General features: G+C 42.8%; 1 protein-coding gene and 1 non-coding gene across 2 annotated transcripts in view; one reads left to right on the top strand and one right to left on the bottom strand.

Annotated features, from left to right (window-relative positions):
* The window catches only part of LOC111963578 (guanine nucleotide-binding protein G(I)/G(S)/G(O) subunit gamma-2), a 37,294-nt gene extending 20,218 nt beyond the window's left edge, over positions 1–17,076 (top strand). Inside the window, exons 2-3 of the mRNA XM_023987121.3 lie at positions 9,403–9,524; positions 15,961–17,076. Coding sequence (XP_023842889.1) covers positions 9,438–9,524; positions 15,961–16,089 — 216 coding nt within the window. The 5' untranslated portion in view covers positions 9,403–9,437 and the 3' untranslated portion in view covers positions 16,090–17,076. The remainder of the gene's footprint in view (positions 1–9,402; positions 9,525–15,960) is intronic.
* Positions 17,077–18,678: 1,602 nt separating this feature from the next.
* On the bottom strand, positions 18,679–18,761 carry trnal-cag (transfer RNA leucine (anticodon CAG)). Its single transcript has one exon. It is a non-coding gene; the product is annotated as a tRNA-Leu (tRNA).
* Positions 18,762–21,835: the final 3,074 nt, after the last annotated feature.

Below are 21,835 nucleotides of genomic sequence, written 5' to 3'. Positions count from 1 at the left end.
GTGGTTCCGGTGGTAAGTGGTCACTGAGAGTGGTCTCTAGAGTGTCCGGATGGTTCTAGAGTGGTCCTAGAGTGGTCTCTAGAGTGGTCCCCCTCGTCCCTAGAGTGGTCCTGGATGGTCCTAGAGGTGGTCCTAGAGTGGTCCTGGATGGTCTCTAGAGTGTCCTGGAGTGGTCCTAGAGTGGTCCCTAGTGTCGCCTAGAGAGTGGTCTCTATGAGTGGTCCTAGAGTGGTCGCTAGAGTGGTCCTGGAGAGGGTCCTGGAGTGGTCCTAGAGTGGTCCTGAGAGTGGTCCTGGAGTGGTCTCTAGAGTGGTGGTCCTGGAGGAGTCTCTAGAGTGGTCCTGGCGAGTCGGGTTCTCTAGAGTGGTCCTGGGAGGAGCTCCTAGGAGTGGTCCTGGAGTGGTCCTGGAGTGGTCCTGGAGTGGTCTCTAGAGTGGTCCGAGGAGTCTCTAGAGTGGTCCTGGAGTGGTCCTGGGAGAGTGGTCCTGGAGTGGGTCCTCTTATGAGTGGTCCTGGAGGAGTCTAGAGTGGTCTGAGTGGTCTCTCAGAGTGGTCCTGGAGGAGTCCCTAGAGTGGTCCTGGAGTGGTCTCTAGATGGTCCTGGCCAGTGGTCGCCTAGAGTGGTCCTGGAGTGGTCCTGGATGGCTCCTAGAGTTGGTTCCTAGAGTGGTCCTGGAGTGGTTTTCTAGAGTGTCCTGGAGTGGTTTCTAGAGTGGCTGGAGTGTCGCCATGCCACCCTTCTGTTGGTACCTCCTTCGGTTGACACTCCTTCTGTTGGCACCTCCTTCTGTTGTATTCCTTCTGTTGGTACCTCCTTCGTTGGTACTCCTTCTGTTGGCACCTCCTCTGTTGGTACTCCTTCTGTTGGAACCTCCTTCTGTTGCACCGTGCTCCCTGTTGGAACTCCTTCTGTTGGTACTCCTTCTGTTTGGTACCTCTTCTTTGGCACCTCCTTTCTGTTGTACCTCCTTCTGTTGGTACCGTCCTTCTGTTGGCACCTCCTTAGTTGGTAACTCCTTCTGTTGGGACATCCTTCTGTTGGCACCTCCTTCTGTTGGCACTCTTCGTTGTACCTCCTTCGTTTGCACCTCCTTCTGTTGGTACCTCCTTCTGTTGGTACTCTCTTCTTGTACCTCTTCTGTGCACCTCCTTCTTTTGCATCTCCTTCTGTTGCACTCTCTTTGCCTCTTGTTGTTGACCTCCTTCTGTTGGTACCTCCTCTGTGGACCTCCTTCTGTGTCCTCTGTCTGCTTCTTGGACCTCCTTCTCTAGAGTATCCTGGAGTGGTTCTAGAGTGGTCCTGGGATGTGTCCTGAGTGGCCTGGATGTCTCTAGAGTGGTCCTGGAGTGTCTCAGAGTTCCTGGAGTGGTCCTGGAGTGGTCCCTGAGTGTCCTAGATGTGTCCTGGAGTTGTTTCTAGAGTGGTCCTGGAGTGGTTTCTAGAGTGGTCCTGGAGTGGTTTCTAGAGTGGTCCTGGAGTGGTCGCCATGCCACCCTTCTGTTGACACCTCCTTCTGTTGGCACCTCCTTCTGTTGGTACTTCCTTCTGTTGGTACCTCCTTCTGTTGTACTTCCTTCTGTTGGTACCTCCTTCTGTTGGTACCTCCTTCTGTTGCACTCCTTCTGTGGTCTACTTCCTTCTGTTGGTACCTCCTTCTGTGTACTCCTTCTGTTGGCACCTCCTTCTGTTGTACTCCTTCTGTTGAACCTCCTTCTGTTGGCCCTCCTCTGTTGACTCCTTCTGTTTGTAGCTCCTTCTGTGGTACTCTTCTGTGCACTCCTTCTGTTGGTACTCCTTCGTTGGCCCTCCTTCTGTTGGCACCTCGTCTGCGCTTCAGGGTAAACTCCCTGTCTACCTCTGTAGCCTGTTCTCCTTCACTGCTAGCAGGTACCAGACAAGGTCTACTAGGTGGTTCTACTTGTGTGTGGTGTTGTGTGTGTGTGTGTGTGTTGTTGTGTGTGTGTGTGTGTGTGTGTGTGTGTGTGTGTGTGTGTGTGTGTGTGTGTGTGTGTGTGTGTGTGTGTGTGTGTTGTTGTGGTGTGTGGTGTGTGTGTGTGTGTGTGTGTGTGTGTGTTGTTGTGTTGTGTGGTGTGTGTGTGTGTGTGTGTGGGTGTGTGAAGACTGTGAGAACAACACAGAGCAACCAGGGTTGCGTCAGAAATGGTACCTGTTCCCTATGTGGTGCAGTTACTGTTGACAGGGCGAATCATTACATTATAACAAAAAACAAAAATAAAAAAAAGAGGCTCCAGAAAAAAAAAAAAATGAACAAAATAAAAAAAAAAAAAAAAAAAAAATAAAAATAAAAAAAAAAAAAAAAAAAAAATAAAAAAAAATCAAAAAAAAAAAAAAAAAAAAAATATGTGCACTACATAGGGAATAGGCTGCCATTTCTGAAACAGCCCATGTCCTTGAGAGCGCTTAGACTCAGTAAAACCCTGTAGTTACATTACACTGTTGATACCAACTTAGCCTGTTTACATCACTATAAATCCACTATGATAGCTGGTTCTTTGCTCAACTGAAATAAATGGCTTTATGTCAACTTCTCCAACTTATTATGGGGGACAATGCAGTTTTTAATGGAGGTAACAGTGCCGTCACATAGACAGTATGAGTTTAATGGAGAGACAGTGCATCACATAGACAGTATGAGTTTAATGGAGGAGACAGTGGCGTCACATAGACAGATATTTAATGGAGGAGACAGTGATCACATAACAGTATGAGTTTAATGGAGGAGACAGTGTCACATAGACAGTATGAGTTTAATGAGGAGACAGTGCGTCACATAGACAGTATTGAGTTTAATGGGAGGAGACAGTGCGTCACATAGACAGTATGAGTTAATGGAGGAGACAGTGCATCACATAGACACGTATGAGTTTAATGGAGGAGGACAGTGCACCACATAGACAGTATGAGTTTAATGGAGGAGACAGTGCACATAGACAGTAGGTTTAAGGAGGAGAGCAGTGCATCACATAGACAGTATGAGTTTAATGGAGGAGACAGTGCATCACATAGACAGTATGAGTTTAATGGAGGAGACAGTGCACCACATAGACAGTATGAGTTTAATGGAGGAGACAGTGCATCACATAGGACAGTATGATTTAATGGAGGAGACAGTGCATCACATAACAGTATGGGAGGAGCAGTGCATCACATAGACAGTATGAGTTATATGGAGGAGACAGTGCGTCACATAGACAGTATGAGTTTAATGGAGGAGACAGTGCATCATAGACAGTTAAGAGTTTAATGGAGAGACAGTGCATCACATAAGACAGTATGAGTTAATGGAGGAGACATGCTCCACATGACAGTAGAGTTAATGGGAGAGACACGTGCATCATAGACAGTATGAGTTTAATGGAGGAGACAGTGCATCACATAGACAGTATGAGTTTAATGGAGGAGGGACAGTGCGTCACATAGACAGTATGAGTTTAAGGGAGGAGACAGTGCATCACATAGACAGTATGAGTTTTAATGGAGGAGACAGTGCATCATAGACAGTATGAGTTTAATGGAGGAGACAGTGCATCACATAGACAGTATGAGTTTAATGGAGGAGACAGTGCATCATAGACAGATGAGTTTAATGGAGGAGACAGTGCATACATAGACAGTATGAGTTTAATGGAGGAACAGTGCATCACATAGACAGTATGAGTTTAAGGGAGAGACAGTGCATCACATAGACAGTATGAGTTTAATGGAGGAGACAGTGCATCACATAGACAGTATGAGTTTAAGGAGGAGACAGTGCATCACATAGACAGTATGAGTTTATGGAGGAGACAGTGGCGTCACATAGACAGTATGAGTTTAATGGAGGAAACAGTGCATCACATAGACATATGAGTTTAATGAGGAGGACAGTGCGTCACATAGACAGTATGAGTTTAATGGAGGAGACAGTGCATCACATAGACCAGTATGAGTTTAAGAGGAGACAGGCATCACATAGACAGTATGAGTTTAATGGAGGAGACAGTGCATCACATAGACAGTATGAGTTTAATGGAGGAGGCAGTGCATCACATAGACAGTATGAGTTTAATGGAGGAGGCAGTGCTCCACATAGGAAGTGGGGGATTTGAACCCATGTTGATGCTGGTCTTCGTTTGCTATATGTGGTGGCACTGACCCCTAGACAACCCAGGCCACACCAGAGGATTTAATATGAGGAGGTGTGTCGAAAGGTAAGGGTAGGATAAGGGAATCATTAAAATGTGCAGGGGGACTCAAGTGGGACCTCAGACACACTGTGTTCTGGGGTAGAACCAGACTAATGAATAAAGAATGAATAAAGAACACCACCTCAGGCTGACCACCTGACCCACTAACACCACCTCAGGCTGATCACCTGACCCACTAACACCACCTCAGGCTGATCACCTGACCCACTAACACCACCTCAGGCTGATCACCTGACCCACTAACACCACCTCAGGCTGACCACCTGACCCACTAACACCACAGCCTGCTGTAGCTGCAGCTTACTCATCAGACATACTGAGGTCTGGTCCCTGTTCCTTAGCTGTGTGGTGCCATCTGGGGTGCATGGACTTGAAATAAAAACAATTAAATAAAAAAGACTCTGTTACAAAACTTGAACACACAGACCCTCCTCAAACTATACACCTCGTCACACCACCTCTAACATGCAGTTCTATCTGGCAATAATTGTGATCATTTTCAATTGAAGTACTCTGAAAAATATTGATAACCTCTATTCTTACTTGTGTAGCGACATGTAGCTAAAAAAAAAAAAAAAAGTTGTATCTCAGTTATCTTATCCTGTCAAAAGTGAATCACTGCTCTGCAGTTTTGTCTCCTCAGATTTAGGACAATGTAAATTCAAAAGGTAGGGATAAACCAGCACCTAGTGGAGGTCTGTGGTAACTGGTTAGGTCTGGACCCTGTGGCTGAGGCAGATCAGGTGCAGGGTGTAGTCAGGCTGTGACAGCAGTGAAAACTGACCGTGCTACAGGGCTGTCCCTTTTGAGGCATCCACATGGACAGGTGTGATGCTGTGACATGGACCGGTGGGGTGCTGTGACATGGACAGGTGTGCCACTGTGGGACATCAATATTGATGTTCCAGCACCATGCAGAAATCTGAGATGAGCGTTTAACCCACTGATCCATCTGATCCCACGGTGAGCCCAACCCTAACCTGCTGCACCATGGGGCCGAAAGGTAGGAGGCCACTGATGGGATGAATCACCAGGGATAGCTAGCCGGTTACACCGGCACACACAGACACTTCAACCTCCCTCTTATCAATGTTTTAATCCTGTTTTTAACCGCCCACGCAGAAATGTCATTAGCATAATAACAAAAATCCACCATCAAAATCTGTCTATTTAAACTCGATATATCTGTTCATGTCGGCCTTCCGCATCTGCGGTGGAAGGTGGCAGAACTACAACGATGTTTGTCAGACCAGGAGACATCCTGAAAACGTCTGTAGCGTCTGAACGGTTTGGGCTCTACGATGCCCACAAGCCTCACAAAACTCACCTAAAGGTAACCCAGTACCAGTTTTAAAAAAATGATGGAAGCATGGACGTACTTTAGTGCCAAAAAAGTGGTTAAATATGGATAGAAACAGATTATAATAACCCTGAGCTATAGGACAGACACTGCAAAATAAGCTTAATTTTTTTCTCCTATTTCTCCCAAATGTAAATATTGTCTCATCGCTGGAACTCCCCAAAGGGATCGGTGGGGCGAAGGTCGAGTCACGCGTCCTCCGAAACATCACCTGCCAAACCGCGCTTCCGAACACCCACTCGCCAGCCGCACCAATGTGTCAGGAAACACCGTTCACCTGATGACCATGGTCAGCCTGCAGGCGCCCGGCCCACCACAAGGAGTCCTTAGAGCGCGATAAGCCAATAAAACCCCCCGGCCAAACCCTCACCTAACCCAGACGATGCTGGACCAATTGTGCACCACCCTACGGGACTCCCGATGACGGCCAGTTGTGATACAGCCCGGGATCGAACCTGGGTGATGCCTATAGCCCTGCAATGCAGTGCCTTAGACCTCTGCGCCTCTCGAGAGGCCCAAATATACTTTATTTGAATAAATGTTTTGACTATCTGTTTTGCCATGTATGAATATGTTATTCAATACGTTTCTATGGGCTAATAGGAGTATTCAAGACCAAATTCAATGTTTCATTAAATGTTGTACCTACAAGGGTGCTAGAATTCCAAATCAAATAGCTAAATGATCCTTGGTATGACCATCTTAAAACAATTCCATATGTTAGCTTAGTAGAAACCAAGCCCCGGCCCTTAGACTCTAGGCAGTCAGTGTTTTCGAGGGTTGCAGTGAGTTCATCCTGTCTTTTTATGGCCTCTGGTCAAAAGTAGTGCACTATGTATAATGCAAACATCTAGCAACCACAAGGTTGAGTGTTTGAATCTCATCGTGGACAACTTTAGCTAATTAGCCACTTTTGAACTACATTTTAGCTACTTTGCAACTATTTAGCATGTTATTTAACCCTTCCCCTAACCCTCACCGTAAACCTTTTAGCTAACCCTTCCCCTAACCCTTTAACCTGATCCTAATACTAACCCTAACCCATAACCCTAACACCTAGCCTAGCTAACATTAGCCAGCTAGCTAACGTTAGTGTTATCCACCTAGCTAACATTAGCCACAACAAATTGGAATCCATAACATATCCTATAAATTGTAAATCGTAATATATCATACGAAATTGATGGACATCCACAAATTAATACATACCATACGAAACGTGACATTTCATACTAAATGGAGTGGCTCGGATTTACAGGGCATTCAAAAAGTATTCAGATCCCTTGACTTTTTCCACATTGTGTTGTTACAGCCTTCTAAAATGTATTATTTATTTTTTCCCCTCATCAATCTACACACAATGCCCCATATCCTAAACACGGGGGCCACTCAGGGGTGCTTGCTTAGTCCCCTCCTGTACTCCTTGTTCACCAACGACTGCGTGGCCAAGCACAACTCCAACACCTATGATTAAGTTTGCTGATGACACAACAGCCTGATCACTGACAACAATGAAACAGCCGATAGAGAGGAGGTCAGAGGCCAGACAGTGTGGTGCCAGGACAACAACCTCTTCCTCAATGTGGGCAAGACAAAGGAGCTGATCGTTGACTACAGGAAAAGGATGGCCGAACAGGCCCCCATTCACATCGACGGGGCTGTAGTGGAGCGGGTCGAGAGCTTCATGTTCCTTGGTGCCCACATCACCAACAAACTATCACGGTCCAAACACACCAAGACAGTCGTAAAGAGGGCACGACAACACCTATTCCCCCTCAGGAGACTGAAAAGATTTGGCATGGGTCCCCATATTTTCAAAAAGTTCTACAGCTGCACATCAAGCGGTACCGGAGCGTCAAGTCTAGGTCCAAAAGGCTCCTTAACAGCTTCTACCCCCAAGCCATAAGACTGCTGAACAATTAATCAGATGGCCAACCAGACTATTTGCATTTACCCCCCCCCCCCCCCTTTGTTTTTACTCTGCTGCAACTCGCTGTTTATTATCCATACATAGTCACTTTCCCACTACCTACATGTACAAATTCCCTTGACTAACCTGTACCCCCGCACATTGACTTGGTACACCCTGTATATAACCTCATACTTGTTATTTTATTGTTACTTTTTAGTTGATTATTTACTTTAGTTTATTTAGTAAATATTTTCTTAACTCTATTTCTTGAACTGCACTGTTGGTTAAGAGCTTGTAAGTAAGCATCTCATGGTAAGGTCTACACCTGTTGTATTCGGCGCAAGTGACAAATAAAATGTGATTTGATTTGAAATTCCAAGCAAAAACTGTTTTTTTTTTACATTTTTGCAAATGTATGTATAATAACAAATTGAAGTACTACATTTACATAAGTATTCAGACCCTTTACTCAGTACTTTGTTGAAGCACCTTTGGTAGCGATTACAGCCTTGAGTCTTCTTGGCATGACACAACATAACAACATAAGTTTGAAACACCTGTAACTGGGGAGTTTCTCCCATTCTTCACTGCAGATCCTCTCAAGCTCTGTCAGGTTGGATGGGGAGCGTTGCTGCACAGCTATTTTCAGGTTTCTCCAGAGATGTTCGATCGGGTTCACTCAAGGACGTTCAGAGACTTGTCCCGAAGCCACTCCTGTGTTGTCTTGGCTGTGTGCTAAGGGTCGTTGTCCTGTTGGAAGGTGAACCTTCACCTCAGTCTGAGGTCCTGAGCGCTCTGGAGCAGATTTTCATCAAGGATCTCCCTGTACTTTGCTCTGTTCATCTTTCCCTCAATCCTGACTATTCCTCTAGTCCCTGCTGCTGAAAAACATCCCCCACAGCATGATGCTGCCACCACCATGCTTCACTGTAGGGATGGTGCCAGGTTTCCCCCAGGCGTGACACTTGGCATTCAGGCCAAAGAGTTCAATCTTGGTTTCATCAGACCAGAGAATCTGGTTTCTCATGGTCTGAGAGTCCTTTTGGCAAACTCCAAGAGGGCTGTCATGTGCCTTTTACTGATGAGTAGCTTCCGTCTGGCCACTCTACCATTAAGTCCTGATTGTTGGAGTGCTGCATAGATGGTTGTCCTTCTGGAAGGTTCTCCCATCTCCACAGAGGAACTCTCGAGCTCTGTCAGAGTGACCCTCGGGTTCTTGGTCACCTCCCTGACCAAGGCCCTTCTCCCCCGATTGCTCAGTTTGGCCGGGTGGCCAGCTCTAGGGAGAGTCTTGGTAGTTCAAACTTCTTCCATTTAAGAATGATGGAGGCCACTGTTTTCTTGTCGACCTTCAAAGCTGCATAACTGTTTTGGTACCCTTCCCCAGATCTGAGGTTCTACACAATCCTGTCTCGGAGCTCTACGGACAATTCCTTCGACCTCATGGCTTGGTTTTTTGCTCTGACATGCACTGTCAGATCAAATCATTTCCAATCAATTGAATTTACCACAGCTGGACTCCAATCAAGTTGAAACATCTCAAGGATGATTAATGGAAACAGGATGCACCTGAGCTTAATTTCGAGTCTGATAGCAAAAGGTCTGAATACCTATGTAAGTAAGGTATTTCAGTTTTTTTTAACACATTTGCAACAATTTATAAAAACCTGTTTTCACTTGGTCATTTTGGGGTATTGTGTGTGTATTGATGAGGATTTTCTTTTATTTAATCCATTTTAGAATAAAGTTGAAACGTAAAAAAAGAATGTGGAAAAAGGGAAGGAGTCTGAACACTTTCCGAATGCACTGTACATACAGAATGATACAAAATGCTCTGAGACCAGGTTGCCACCCCAGACAGACAGACAAACAGACTAACCTTAAGCTTCAACCCTAACCGAACCTCTTCTCTTCCCTTCAGACAGCCTATACCAGGTCTAGCTGAGAATCTCTATCATGGCGTCCAACAACACAGCAAGCATCGCCCAGGCCAGGAAACTGGTAGAGCAGCTGAAGATGGAGGCCAACATTGACAGGATAAAGGTGAGGGGGAATTAGGTCTATATCACCGGCCAAGAAGATAAAAAACCTAACAGATACACTACCGGTCAGAGGTTTTAGAACAGCTACTCATTCAAGGGTTTGTCTTTATTTTTACTATTTTCTACATTGTAGAATAATATTGAAGACATCAAAACTATGAAATAACACATTTGGAATCATGTAGTAACCAAAAAAGTGTTAAACAAATCAAAATATATTTTATATTTCATATTCTTCAAAGTAGATACCCTTTGCCTTGATGACAGCTTCCTACATATGAGTTCCTACATATGCTGAGCACTTGTTGGCTGCTTTTCCTTCACTGTGCGGTACGACTCATCCCAAATCATCTAATTTTGGTTGAAGTCGGGAGATTGTGGAGGCCAGGTCATCTGATTTAGCACTCCATCACTCTCCTTCTTGGTAAAATAGCCCTTACACAGCCTGGATTGTGTTGGGTCATTGTCCTGTTGAAAAACAAATGATAGTCCCATTCAGCCCAAACCAGCTGGGATGGCGTATCGCTGCAGTATGGTGTGGTAGCCATGATGGTTAAGTGTGCCTTGAAGGGTACACAAGTAAGAATAGAGGTTATCAATATTTTTCAGAGTACTTCAATTGAATTCTAAATAAATACATTTTATTTCACTGTAGAGCCCCTAGTCCAGCTCAACATGCCTTAGATAGCTCTTTTGTCACACACCTCACACAAGGGGAGACCTCACCTGGCTTAGCTGGTGTCTCCAGAGATGCACGCTCTCTCATCGTCACTCAATGCCTAGGTTTACCCCCACTGTACTCACATCCTACCATATCTTTGTCTGTACATTATGCCCTGAATCTATTCTACCACGCCCAGACATCTGCCCCTTTTATTCTCTGTTCCCAACGCACTAGACGACCAGTTCTTATAGCCTTTAGCTGTACCCTTATCCTACTCCTCCTCTGTTCCTCTGTGATGCTGGGTCCCTGTAGCCCCCAACATCACATCTATTCCCCAGGTGCTCTCATTTGTTGACTTCTGTAACCGTAAAAGCCTTGGTTTCATGCATGTTAACATCAGATGCCTCCTCCCTAAATGTGTTTTATTCACTGCTTTAGCACACTCTGCCAACCCTGATGTCCTAGCCGTGTCTGAATCCTGGTTTAGGAAGGCCACCAAAAATGCTGAAATTTCCATCCCCAACTACAACATTTTCAGTCAAGATAGAACTGCCAAAGGGGGCGGAGTTGCAATCTACTGCAGAGATAGCCTGCAGAGTTCTGTCATACTATCCAGGTCTATGTCCAAACAGTTCGAGCTTCTGCTTTTAAAAATCCATCTCTGCAGAAATAAGTCTCTCACTGTTGCCGCTTGTTATAGACCCATCTCAGCCCCCAGCTGTGCCCTGGAGACCATATGTGAATTGATTGCCCCCCATCTATTTTCAGAGTTCGTACTGTTAGGTGACCTAAACTGTGATATGTTTAGCACCCTGGCCATCCTGCAATCTAAGCTAGATGCCCTCAATCTCACACAAATTATCAAGGAATCTACCAGATACAACCCCAAATCCGTAACCATTGGCACCCTCACTGATATCATCCTGACTAACTTGCCCTCTAAATACACCTCTGCTGTCTTCAACCAGGATCTCAGCGATCATTGCCTCATTGCCTGCGTCCGTAAGGGGCCCGCTGTCAAATGACCACCCCTCATCACTGTCAAACGCACCTTAAAACACTTCAGCGAGCAGGCCTTTCTAATCGACCTGGCCCGGGTATCCTGGAAGGATATTGACCTCATCCCGTCAGTAGAGGATGCCTGGTTGTTCTTTAAAAGTGCTTTCCTCACCATCTTAAATAAGCATGCCCCATTCAAAAAATGTAGAACTAAGAACAGATATAGCCCTTGGTTCACTCCAGACTTGACTGCCCTTGACCAGCACAAAAACATCCTGTGGCGTACTGTATTAGCATTGAATAGTCCCCGCGATATGCAACTTTTCAGGGAAGTCAGGAACCAATATACACAGTCAGTTAGGAAAGCTAAGGCTATCTTTTTCAAACAGAAATTTGCATCCTGTAGCACTAATTCCAAAAAGTTTTGGGACACCGTAAAGTCCATGGAGAATAAGAGCACCTCCTCCCAGCTGCCCACTAACTCTAATGAACGTATCTTCTACAGGTTAGGAAATACTGTCACCACCGATAAATCTACGATAATCGAGAATTTCAATAAGCATTTTTCTACGGCTGGCCATGCTTTCCACCTGGCTACCCCTACCCCAGCCAACAGCTCTGCACCCCCCGCAGCAACTTGCCCAAGCCCCCCTCCCCGCTTCTCCTTCACCCAAATCCAGATGGCTGATGTTCTGAAAGAGCTGCAAAATCTGGATCCCTACAAATCAGCTGGGCTAGACAATCTGGACCCTCTCTTTCTAAAATTATCCTCTGAAATTGTTGCAACCCCTATTACTAGCCTGTTCAAACTCTCTTTCGTATCGTCTGAGATCCCTAAAGATTGGAACGCTGCCGCGGTCATCCGCCTCTTCAAAGGGGGAGACACTCTCCACCCAAACTGTTACAGACGTATATCCATCCTGCCCTGCTTTTCTAAAGTCTTTAAAAGCTAAGTTAACAAACAGAACACCGGCCATTTAGAATCCCAACGTACCTTCTCCACTATGCAATCTGGTTTCGGAGCTGGTCATGGGTGCACCTCAGCCACGCTCAAAGTCCTAAACGATATCATAACCGCCATCGATAAGAGACAATACTGTGCAGCCGTATTCATCGATCTGGCCAAGGCTTTCGACTCTGTCAATCACCACATTCTTATCGGCAGACTCAATAGCCTTGGTTTCTCAAATGACTGCCTCGCCTGGTTCACCAACTACTTCTCAGATAGAGTTCAGTGTGTCAAATCGGAGGGCCTGATGTCCGGACCTCTGGCAGTCTCTATGGCAGTGCCACAAGGTTCAATTCTCGGGCCTACTCTTTTCTCTGTATATATCAATGATATCGCTCTTGCTGCTGGTGATTCTCTGATCCACCTCTACGCAGACGACACCATTCTGTATACATCTGGCCCTTCCTTGGACACTGTGTTAACAAACCTCCAAACGAGCTTCAATGCCATACAACACTCTTTCTGTGGCCTCCAACTGCTCTTAAATGCTAGTAAAACGAAATGCATGTTCTTCAACCGATTGCTGCCCACACCTGCCCGCCCGCCCGCCTAGCATCACTACTCTGGACGGTTCTGACTTAGAATATGTGGAAAACTACAAATACCTATGTGTCTGGTTAGACTGTAAAATCTCCTTCCAGACTCACATTAAGCATCTCCAATCCAAAATTAAATCTAGAATCGGCTTCCTATTTCGCAACAAAGCCTCCTTCACTCATGCTGCCAAACATACCCTCGTAAAACTGACTATCCTACCGATCCTTGACTTGACAGCAATGTCATTTACAAAATAACCTCCAACACTCTACTCAGTAAATTGGATGTAGTCTATCACAGTGCCATCCGTTTTGTCACCAACGCCCCATATACTACCCACCACTGCGACCTGTATGCTCTCGTTGGCTGGCCCTCGCTACATATCCGTCGCCAAACCCACTGGCTCCAGGTCATCTATAAGTCTTTGCTAGTTAAAGCCCCGCCTTATCTCAGCTCACTGGTCTCCATAGCAACACCCACCAGTAGCACGCACTCCAGCAGGTATATTTCACTGGTCATCCCCAAAGCCAACACCTCCTTTAGGCGGCTTTCCTTCCAGTTCTCTGCTGCCAATGACTGGAACGTATTGCAAAAATCATTGAAGCTGGAGACTTATATCTCCCTCAGTAAATGTAAGCATCAACTGTCAGAGCAGCTTACCGATCACTGTACCTGTACACAGCCCATCTGTAAATGGCACACCCAACTACCTCATCCCCATATTGTTACTTGTTTTTTTGCTCTTTTGCACCCCAGTATATCTACTTGCACATCATCATCTGCACATCCATCACTCCAGTGTTAATGCTAAATTGTAATTATTTCACCACTATGGCCTATTTATTGCCTTACCTCCCTAACCTTACTACATTTGCACACACTGTACACAGATTTTTCTTTTGTTATTTTGACTGTATGTTTGTTTATCCCATGTGTAACTCTGTGTTGTTATTTTTGTTGCACTGCTTTGCTTTATCTTGGTCAGGTCGCAGTTGTAAATGAGAACTTGTTCTCAACTGGCCTACTTGGTTGAATATAAAAAATATAAAAATTCACACAGTCTCCTCTTAACAGTTGATATTGAGATGTGTCTGTTATTTGAAGTCTGTGGAGCATTTATTTGGGCTGAAATTTCTAAGGCTGGTAACTCTAAAGAACGTATCTTCTCCAGCAGAGGTAACTCTGGGTCTTCCATTCCTGTGGCACTCCTCATGAGAGCCAGTTTCATCATTATGTTCAAAGTTCTTGAAATTTTCCGTATAGACTGACCTTCATGTCTTAAAGTAATGATGGACTGTCATTTCTCTTTGCTTATTTGAGCTGTTCTTGCCATAATATGGACTTGGTCTTTTACCAAATAGGGCTATCTTCTGTATACCCCCCCTACCTTATCACAACAAAACTGATTGACTCAAACGAATTAAGAAGAAAAGGAATTCCACAAATGAACTAAGAAGGAAATAAATTCCACAAATGAACTTTTAAGGCACACCTGTTAATTGAAATGCATTCCAGGTGACTACCTTATGAAGCTGGTTGAGAGAGTGCCAAGAGTGTGAAAAGCTGTCATAAAGGCAAAGGGTGGCTATTTGAAGAATCTCAAATGGAAAATCTATTTTGATTTATTTAACACTTTTTTGGTTACTACATGATTCCATATGTGTTATTTCATAGTGTTGATGTCTTCACTATTATTCTACAATGTAGAAAATATTTAAAATAAAGAAAAACCCTTGAATGAGTAGGTGTTCTAAAACTTTTGACCGGTTGTGTATATGAGAAATCTGTAGCATCACTGCCCAAAAGGATAATTGTCACGCCCTGACCTTAGTTTTCTTTGTTTTCTTTATTATTTTGGTTAGGTCAGGGTGTGACGAGGGTGGTATGTGTGTTTTTGTCTTGTCTAGGGTTTTGGGTATGTCTAGGTGTGTGTGTGTAGTCTAGGCATTATGTAGGTCTATGGTGGCCTAGATTGGTTCCCAATCAGAGGCAGCTGTTTATTGTTGTCTCTGATTGGGGATCCTATTTAGGTTGCCATTTTCCAGTTTGGTTTGTGGGTGATTGTCTATGAGATGTTGTATGTCTGCCATCGTTATACTTAGCGGCACATTCGGTTTGTTGTTTTGTATTAGTTTGTTAATAAGTGTTCTTCGTTTCATTAAAGAAGATGTGTTCACATCACGCTGCGCTTTGGTCTCCTCACTACGACGAACGTGACAATGATACAGATATACACTCAGTGGACCAAACATTAGGAACACCTGCTCTTAACATGACATAGACTGACCAGGTGATTCCAAGTGAAAGCTATGATCTCTTATGGTGCCACCTGTTCAATCTACTTAAATCAGTGAAGATGAAGGGGAGGAGACAAGTTAAAGAAGGATTTTTAAGCTGTGAGACATGGATTGTGTATGTGTGCAATTCAGAGGGTGAATGGGCAAGACAAAGGTTTTAAGTGCCTTTGAACAGGGTATGGTAGTAGGTGCCAGGTGTACTGGTTTGAGTATGTCAAGAACTGCAACGCTGCTGTGTTTTTACACTCAACAGTTTCCTGTGTGTATCAAGAATGGTCCACCACCCAAAGGACATTTTATTTAACTAGGCAAGTCAGTTAAGAACTAATTCTTATTTACAATGACAGCCTACCAGGGAACAGTGGTTTAACTGCCTTGTTCAGGGGCAGAATGGCAGATTTTTTTTACCTTGTCAGCTCAGGGATTTGATCCAGCATCTTTCGATTACTGGCATATTTGAAATATGAGATATCGGTAACATCACTGCCTAAAAGGATATAACCGAAATATGACAAATCGGTAGCATCACTGCCTAAAAGCATATAACTGAAATATGAGAAATAGGTAGCATCACTGCCTAAAAGCATACAACCGAAATATGAGAAATCGGTAGCATCACTGCCTAAAAGGATATAGGAAAGTAAGGGATATACAGAATGAGACATTGGTTGCCCTTTACATTACAGCACAGAATACAGTGGTAATAACATGGTGATAGTATGGTAACAGGTTATAGTTACTATGATATTACCACTTTATTCCACACTGTAATGTAAACGTACCAGCAAATCTATTGTGTCAAAGTCAAATTGTGTGTGTGTGTGTGTGTGTGTGTGTGTGTGTGTGTGTGTGTGTGTGTGTGTGTGTGTGTGTGTGTGTGTGCGTGTGTGTGTGCGTGCGTGCGTGCGTGTGTGTGTGTCTTTCAATACAGGTGTCCAAAGCAGCAGCAGACTTAATGTCGTACTGCGAAGCCCATGCCAAAGAGGACCCACTCCTGTCGCCGGTGCCCGCATCCGAAAACCCTTTTAGGGAGAAGAAGTTCTTCTGTGCCATCCTGTAAACGGGGTGTGGTTTATTTGGTCTGACAGGAAGTCTACTCATCTTGGGACATTGAACGAGGACGTTCAATATGTAGACATCTTCTAACAGAAGGGCATGGAGGAGTAGTACTGTCTCTTTCTCTACAATGGAAGTTAAAGCAGGCATTTAAAAACCACAGAGTAAGACGTAACCATTTACAGCGGTCTGATCTGACCTGATCTGAGGGCTGTTGTTGAGGGCTGTGCAGCATGTTTGATGGATCCATCCGTGTAGTCAGAGGACAACCGAAGATAGTATGGTTATCCACCCAGAAACATGATGGACAACCGATCAACCAAGTCTTCAGGTTGTTTAAAATAAAAAAGAATGAAGGAAAAAAACGAAACAAAAAATATTTTGTGGTTCTTTTGGAACATGAAATCCAAGTGTTACATTAAATGATGGGTAGGGTAGATGATGGGTTGGGTAGATGAGCTGCTTACCACCAGATACTAACGCCTGTTAATCGGAATGTTTTTATTTTTGCTGTTGTTTATTTTATGCAGATTTTGATTCTGAGATGAATTGGTTTGGCTATATCACTTAGACAACTTTCTATACTGTATGTGATTACTGAAACAGCTATTTTAACTTTCTTTCTTTCTTTTTTTACATCGTTAGAATTGGTGAAAGCTGTTGTAATGGAAAGTTTGGACGTTCAATTAAGTGATATTCTTTACAGACATGTTTCTTTAAACTTCTTCTGAGAGAAGTATACAACATATATATCTGGCAATGTGGTACAGTATGTGTCTCCTTCAGATACAAGCTCTCTTTTTACTATTTGTATAAAAATACTAGCAAGTAAACTGTGTTGTGCTGTGCGTTCTGAATGTTTGTGTTTATCATTAATAATTGCATGAAATTAACTATTTTTAAATTTTATTTTTAATGTGGGGATTGTATGAACGAGGCAGCCTCCATCTGGCAGTGCCAACTGTATTAAAAGGATAACAATGACTCAAAATGGACTCCATAAGGACATCTTTGTCATAGGAAAAACGAAAGGGACAAGACTGAGCTGCAAGCTGATGTTGTTTAATTTCCCAAATTGTTTAAAAATAGGTTATGGTTAGGGTTAAAGGTTAGATTTAGGGTTAAAGGGATGGTTCAGCCAAATTACAAAATTACACATTGGTTTCCTAACTCTCCAAACAGTCTATGGACCAAGTATGACAGCAATCCATGATTTGGTTTAGTTTCCATGGCACTGTTTCCACATGCTAACGTTTTAGCATTTTGGCAAAATCCCATTAAAGTCATGGGGCCGATATTAGCATTTTTCACACATCATGTCCAAATCATCTAAAAGTATCTCAAAATGATTGTGAAGCTCAACAAAGTCACTTACAAATGTTTTGTACATGAAAATGCTAATATCGGTTCCATGACTTGAATTTATGCCACAAATGCTAAAACGTTAGTATGTTGAAACAGAGCCAGGGAGACTAAACCAAAGCATGGATCTATCCCTAGCTTTAACTGTTTCGTCAAGGTTAGGGCATAGGTTGTCCGTTTTAGATTTTGGCTAGTCGGATGCTGGTCAGAAAAGTCCCTTTAATTTGGTCTCCCCTCTCATGCTATAGCAATACCTGGTTCTGACTGGTAAATTATATTTCTATAGCACTTTGCACAGAAAGCTACTAGCTAGTTGGAGTATAAGACATCAATGAACATTCACATGGGCCAGACTATAGGGGTTATTCATAAAACTATATAAAATGTATAAATCAGCCATTCGAACTGCAAGGAGAAATCTAGTAGACATTGCAGACTGTGCAGAAACGGACATAGGTATTAGTCCCTTCATCAAACAAGAGGTAGGCCTACACATTTCACGAGGAACATGGCATCCTACCATATTCATAATCATTCATATTTATAATCTTGGCAAGCCCCATTTATTACCCGGTGCTAACATGGGTCCTTTGTCCTGACCTTGCCTACATTCTGAAAAGTGTCTACACATGGTATTAAAATGTGTCTGTTATCTGTCCACTGTGTTCTGCACTGTGACCAGATTTCCTGGTCCCTCTATCCAAGGGCCTTCATGGGCCGCCTGTTGCCCATCCCTAAACTAGACCATAAGTAGGTATCATAACATGTCTTGGAGGTGCTCAGAAATATGTAAACGTATATTTCATATAGCTCTTAGGCCAGGCTGTAATATAATATAATTATATCATATTTGGATCATCCGTGAGCATAAAATTACAAAAAGTTCAAATAAAAATGAAAAAAATCTGAGCTTTCTTTAAGGGAATAGGGTGAATTTGCCTCTAGTCACTGATCTTGGGTCCATTTTGCATGTTCCCCACTGATGGTTAAGGATAGGAAGCTGATCCTAAATCTGTATTTAGGAGAAACTTCACCCTTGCAGTTTGATGAGCTTCTATTTGTTGCACTTTTAGTGCCCTCGTGTGGATAACAGCTCCAACATAATTTTCAACATTATATTTATGCTGATTTAGTATTGCGTTCGTTGCTACTATAAAATAACTTACTTGTAGCAGTGGATCTTACTAAAATCGACGCACTTGTCTGATTTAGTTCAGGGGCAAAAACAATTTGTCAGAAGTGGGATTCGAACCCACGCCTCCAGGGGAGACTGCGACCTGAACGCAGCGCCTTAGACCGCTCGGCCATCCTGACATAAGATTGATCGCGAATGTATATCACTTTAACCTTAGAAAGTAAATACGTTAACTTCGAGTATATTTAAACCTAGCATATATACGGTTCTTGGTTTTATTAGTGGCAGGATTTATTGGGAATATATATTTTTTGTACTTGCTAACTGGTTTACGTGTTGCATTCAACGATTTAGAAACTCGGGAATGTCCGAGTTTCCTAGTTCCGACTAGCACCTGAACGCGACACAAGGAGCTATACAAATCTTTGACGACGTCGTCGTGCAAGAGAAGACAGAAGAAGGAATCTCCAGTGGAGTTTGTGTACTTTGGTGTTTAACGTTGTTATAATAACGTTACCCTGTTTAACAGGACATCACCTACGCCCAGCTTTAGTCGTTTAGGTAGTTAGCTAAAACGTTTCCTCACCAGAGCTGACATTTTTCTATACATTTCTCGAGAAATGTACTTAATGTAAGTGAATATTGCTTGACTGAATTAAATTGACAGTGGTTAGTTAGTATGCGTTACTAGCTGGCAACCTACATAATAAACGTCACTTGAAAGATAATCGAGCAAACGTTCTGTGTTACGGCAATATATCTAGCTAGTTTATCATGTTTTTTGTTCACCGAGGGACTGGGCGTTTACTGTAGGGATTTCTTTAGCTAACTAGTTCATTATTAGCATAGATAACTAGCTATATATACTCTTTATATGCTATCTAGCTAAGTAGTAACGTTAGCTACTAACTAACGTTAGCTGCTTTTGAGTGGGTTGAAGTGTGTCCAAGTCACAGATGAAAGACGAAACCTTTAGCTAGCTAGTTATACCAACCGTTTGTTAGTCTTTGTCCAAGTATCATGCTCTCTCCCAGTGGAGTGCAGGGCTACTAATCTAGGCCTAGACTCAGTAATCTGTACAAAATCCTACACTTCAACGAGGCCATACATTTTCATTGTAGCAACGTTAACACAGCAATAAGCCAATTTATTATTTTCCTTCGTTTTGATGGGGGGGGGCGTCTGAATTCACATTGGGACTGGCTGTGAATAGAACACTATGAGTTACAGTAATAGAACACTATAATTGAGTTACAGTAATAGAACACTATAGTTACAGTAATAGAACACTATAGTTGAGTTACAGTAATAGAACACTATAGTTGAGTTACAGTAATAGAGACGACTATGGTTGATTACAGTAATAGAACACTATGAGTTACAGTAATAGAACACTATGGTTAAGTAATAGAACACTATAGTTACAGTAATAGAACACTATAGTTACAGTAATTAGAAACACAATGGTTGAGTTACAGTAATAGAAACACTATGGTTGAGTTACAGTAATACAACACTATGGTTGAGTTACAGTAATAGAACACTATAGTTATGGTAATAGAACACTATAGTTACAGTAATAGAACACTATAGTTGAGTTACAGTAATAGAACACAATGGTTGAGTTACAGTAATAGAACACTGGTTGAGTTACAGTAATAGAACACTATGGTTAAAGTAATAGACACTATAGTTACAGTAATAGAACACTATAGTTACAGTAATATAAACACTATAGTTACAGTAATATAACACTGGTTGAGTTACAGTAAATAGAAACTGATGGTTTGAGTTACAGTAATAGAACACTGGTTGAGTTACAGTAATAGGCAATTAAGAAATGTCTGAAAATGGAATTCTAAATACAGGTGTATTTAATTGCTTTGTAAAATTAATGGGTTCACATACAAAGCATAAAGCTTTGTACTGACATTAACAAAGCATAATTCTAGGCATATGGATCATAAGGTTAACTTACAAGACAAAGCATGAACAAAGAAATGCCTACTAGGCCAAAGGCCTAGAAGCCTATGAAATTAGAATTGATAATAAATCACCTGTTAGCAGGAGCAGCAGCGTGCAGCGTTTTCCTTTCAGTTCTCCATGAGTTTGCCTACAACTCCAGCATCTGCGGAAAGTACCTAGATGTGCGTATGTTCTTCAGCTTTTGTACCAATGTAAATAAGACAGAATTCCTGAGAAGACAATAAACTCCATTGCATAGAACTGCAACAAACACTCAAACTGGACAGTTTTATCTCAATCTTTTCATTCAAAGACTCAATCATGGACACTTACTGACAGTTGTGGCTGCTTTGCGTGATGTATTGTTGTCTCTACCTTCTTGCCCTTTGTGCTGTTGTCTGTGCCCAAAAATGTTTGTACCCTGTTTTGTGCTGCTGCCATGTTGTGTCGCTACCATGTTGTTGTCATGTTGTGTTGCTACCATGCTGTGTTGTCATGTGTTGCTGCCATGCTATGTTGTTGTCTTAGGTCTCTCTTTATGTAGTGTTGTGTTGACTCTCTTGTCGTGATGTGTGTTTTGTCCTATATTATTTATTTAATTGATTTTGAATCCCAGCCCCCGTCCCTGCAGGATGCCTTTTGCCTTTTGGTAGGCCATCATTGTAAATAAGAATTTGTTGTTAACTGACTTGCCTAGTTAAATAAAGGTTAAATAAAAACTAAAAAAAGAGCAATTCAGAGTTCACCTGTTCAGATACAAGTAACCATAGACGCAATACATCCATAAAGCTATCAGAGTTATCCTATCAGAGTTATCCTCAGTGTCACGCCCTGACCATAGTTTGCTTTGTATGTTTCTATGTTTTGTTTGGTCAGGGTGTGATCTGAGTGGGCATTCTATGTTGTTTGTCTAGTTTGTCTATTTCTATGTGTTTGGCCTGATATGGTTCTCAATCAGAGGCAGGTGTTTGTCGTTGTCTCTGATTGGGAGCCATATTTAGGTAGCCTGTTTTGTATTGTGGGTTGTGGGTGATTGTTCCTGTTACTGCGTTCCTGAGTTTGTGTTGTCACTTTACGGTACTATTTCGTCTTTGATTGTTTATTCGTTATTTTGTTTGTTTCAAGTATTCCTATTAAAATGGATACTCACCACGCTGCATCTTGGTCCCACATTTCTTACTCCTCGTCAAGAGGAGGACGAATAATTCCGTTACACTCAGTGAACAAGTTTCAGATAACAATACATCCATAAAGCTATCAGAGTTATCCTCAGTGAACACGTTTCAGA

Source organism: Salvelinus sp. IW2-2015, linkage group LG4q.2 (assembly GCF_002910315.2).
Source record: "Salvelinus sp. IW2-2015 linkage group LG4q.2, ASM291031v2, whole genome shotgun sequence".
In the NCBI taxonomy this organism is placed as follows: domain Eukaryota; kingdom Metazoa; phylum Chordata; class Actinopteri; order Salmoniformes; family Salmonidae; genus Salvelinus; species Salvelinus sp. IW2-2015.
The sequence above is the reverse complement of the archived record's forward strand: the minus strand, read 5'-3'. Positions and strand labels throughout refer to the sequence as shown.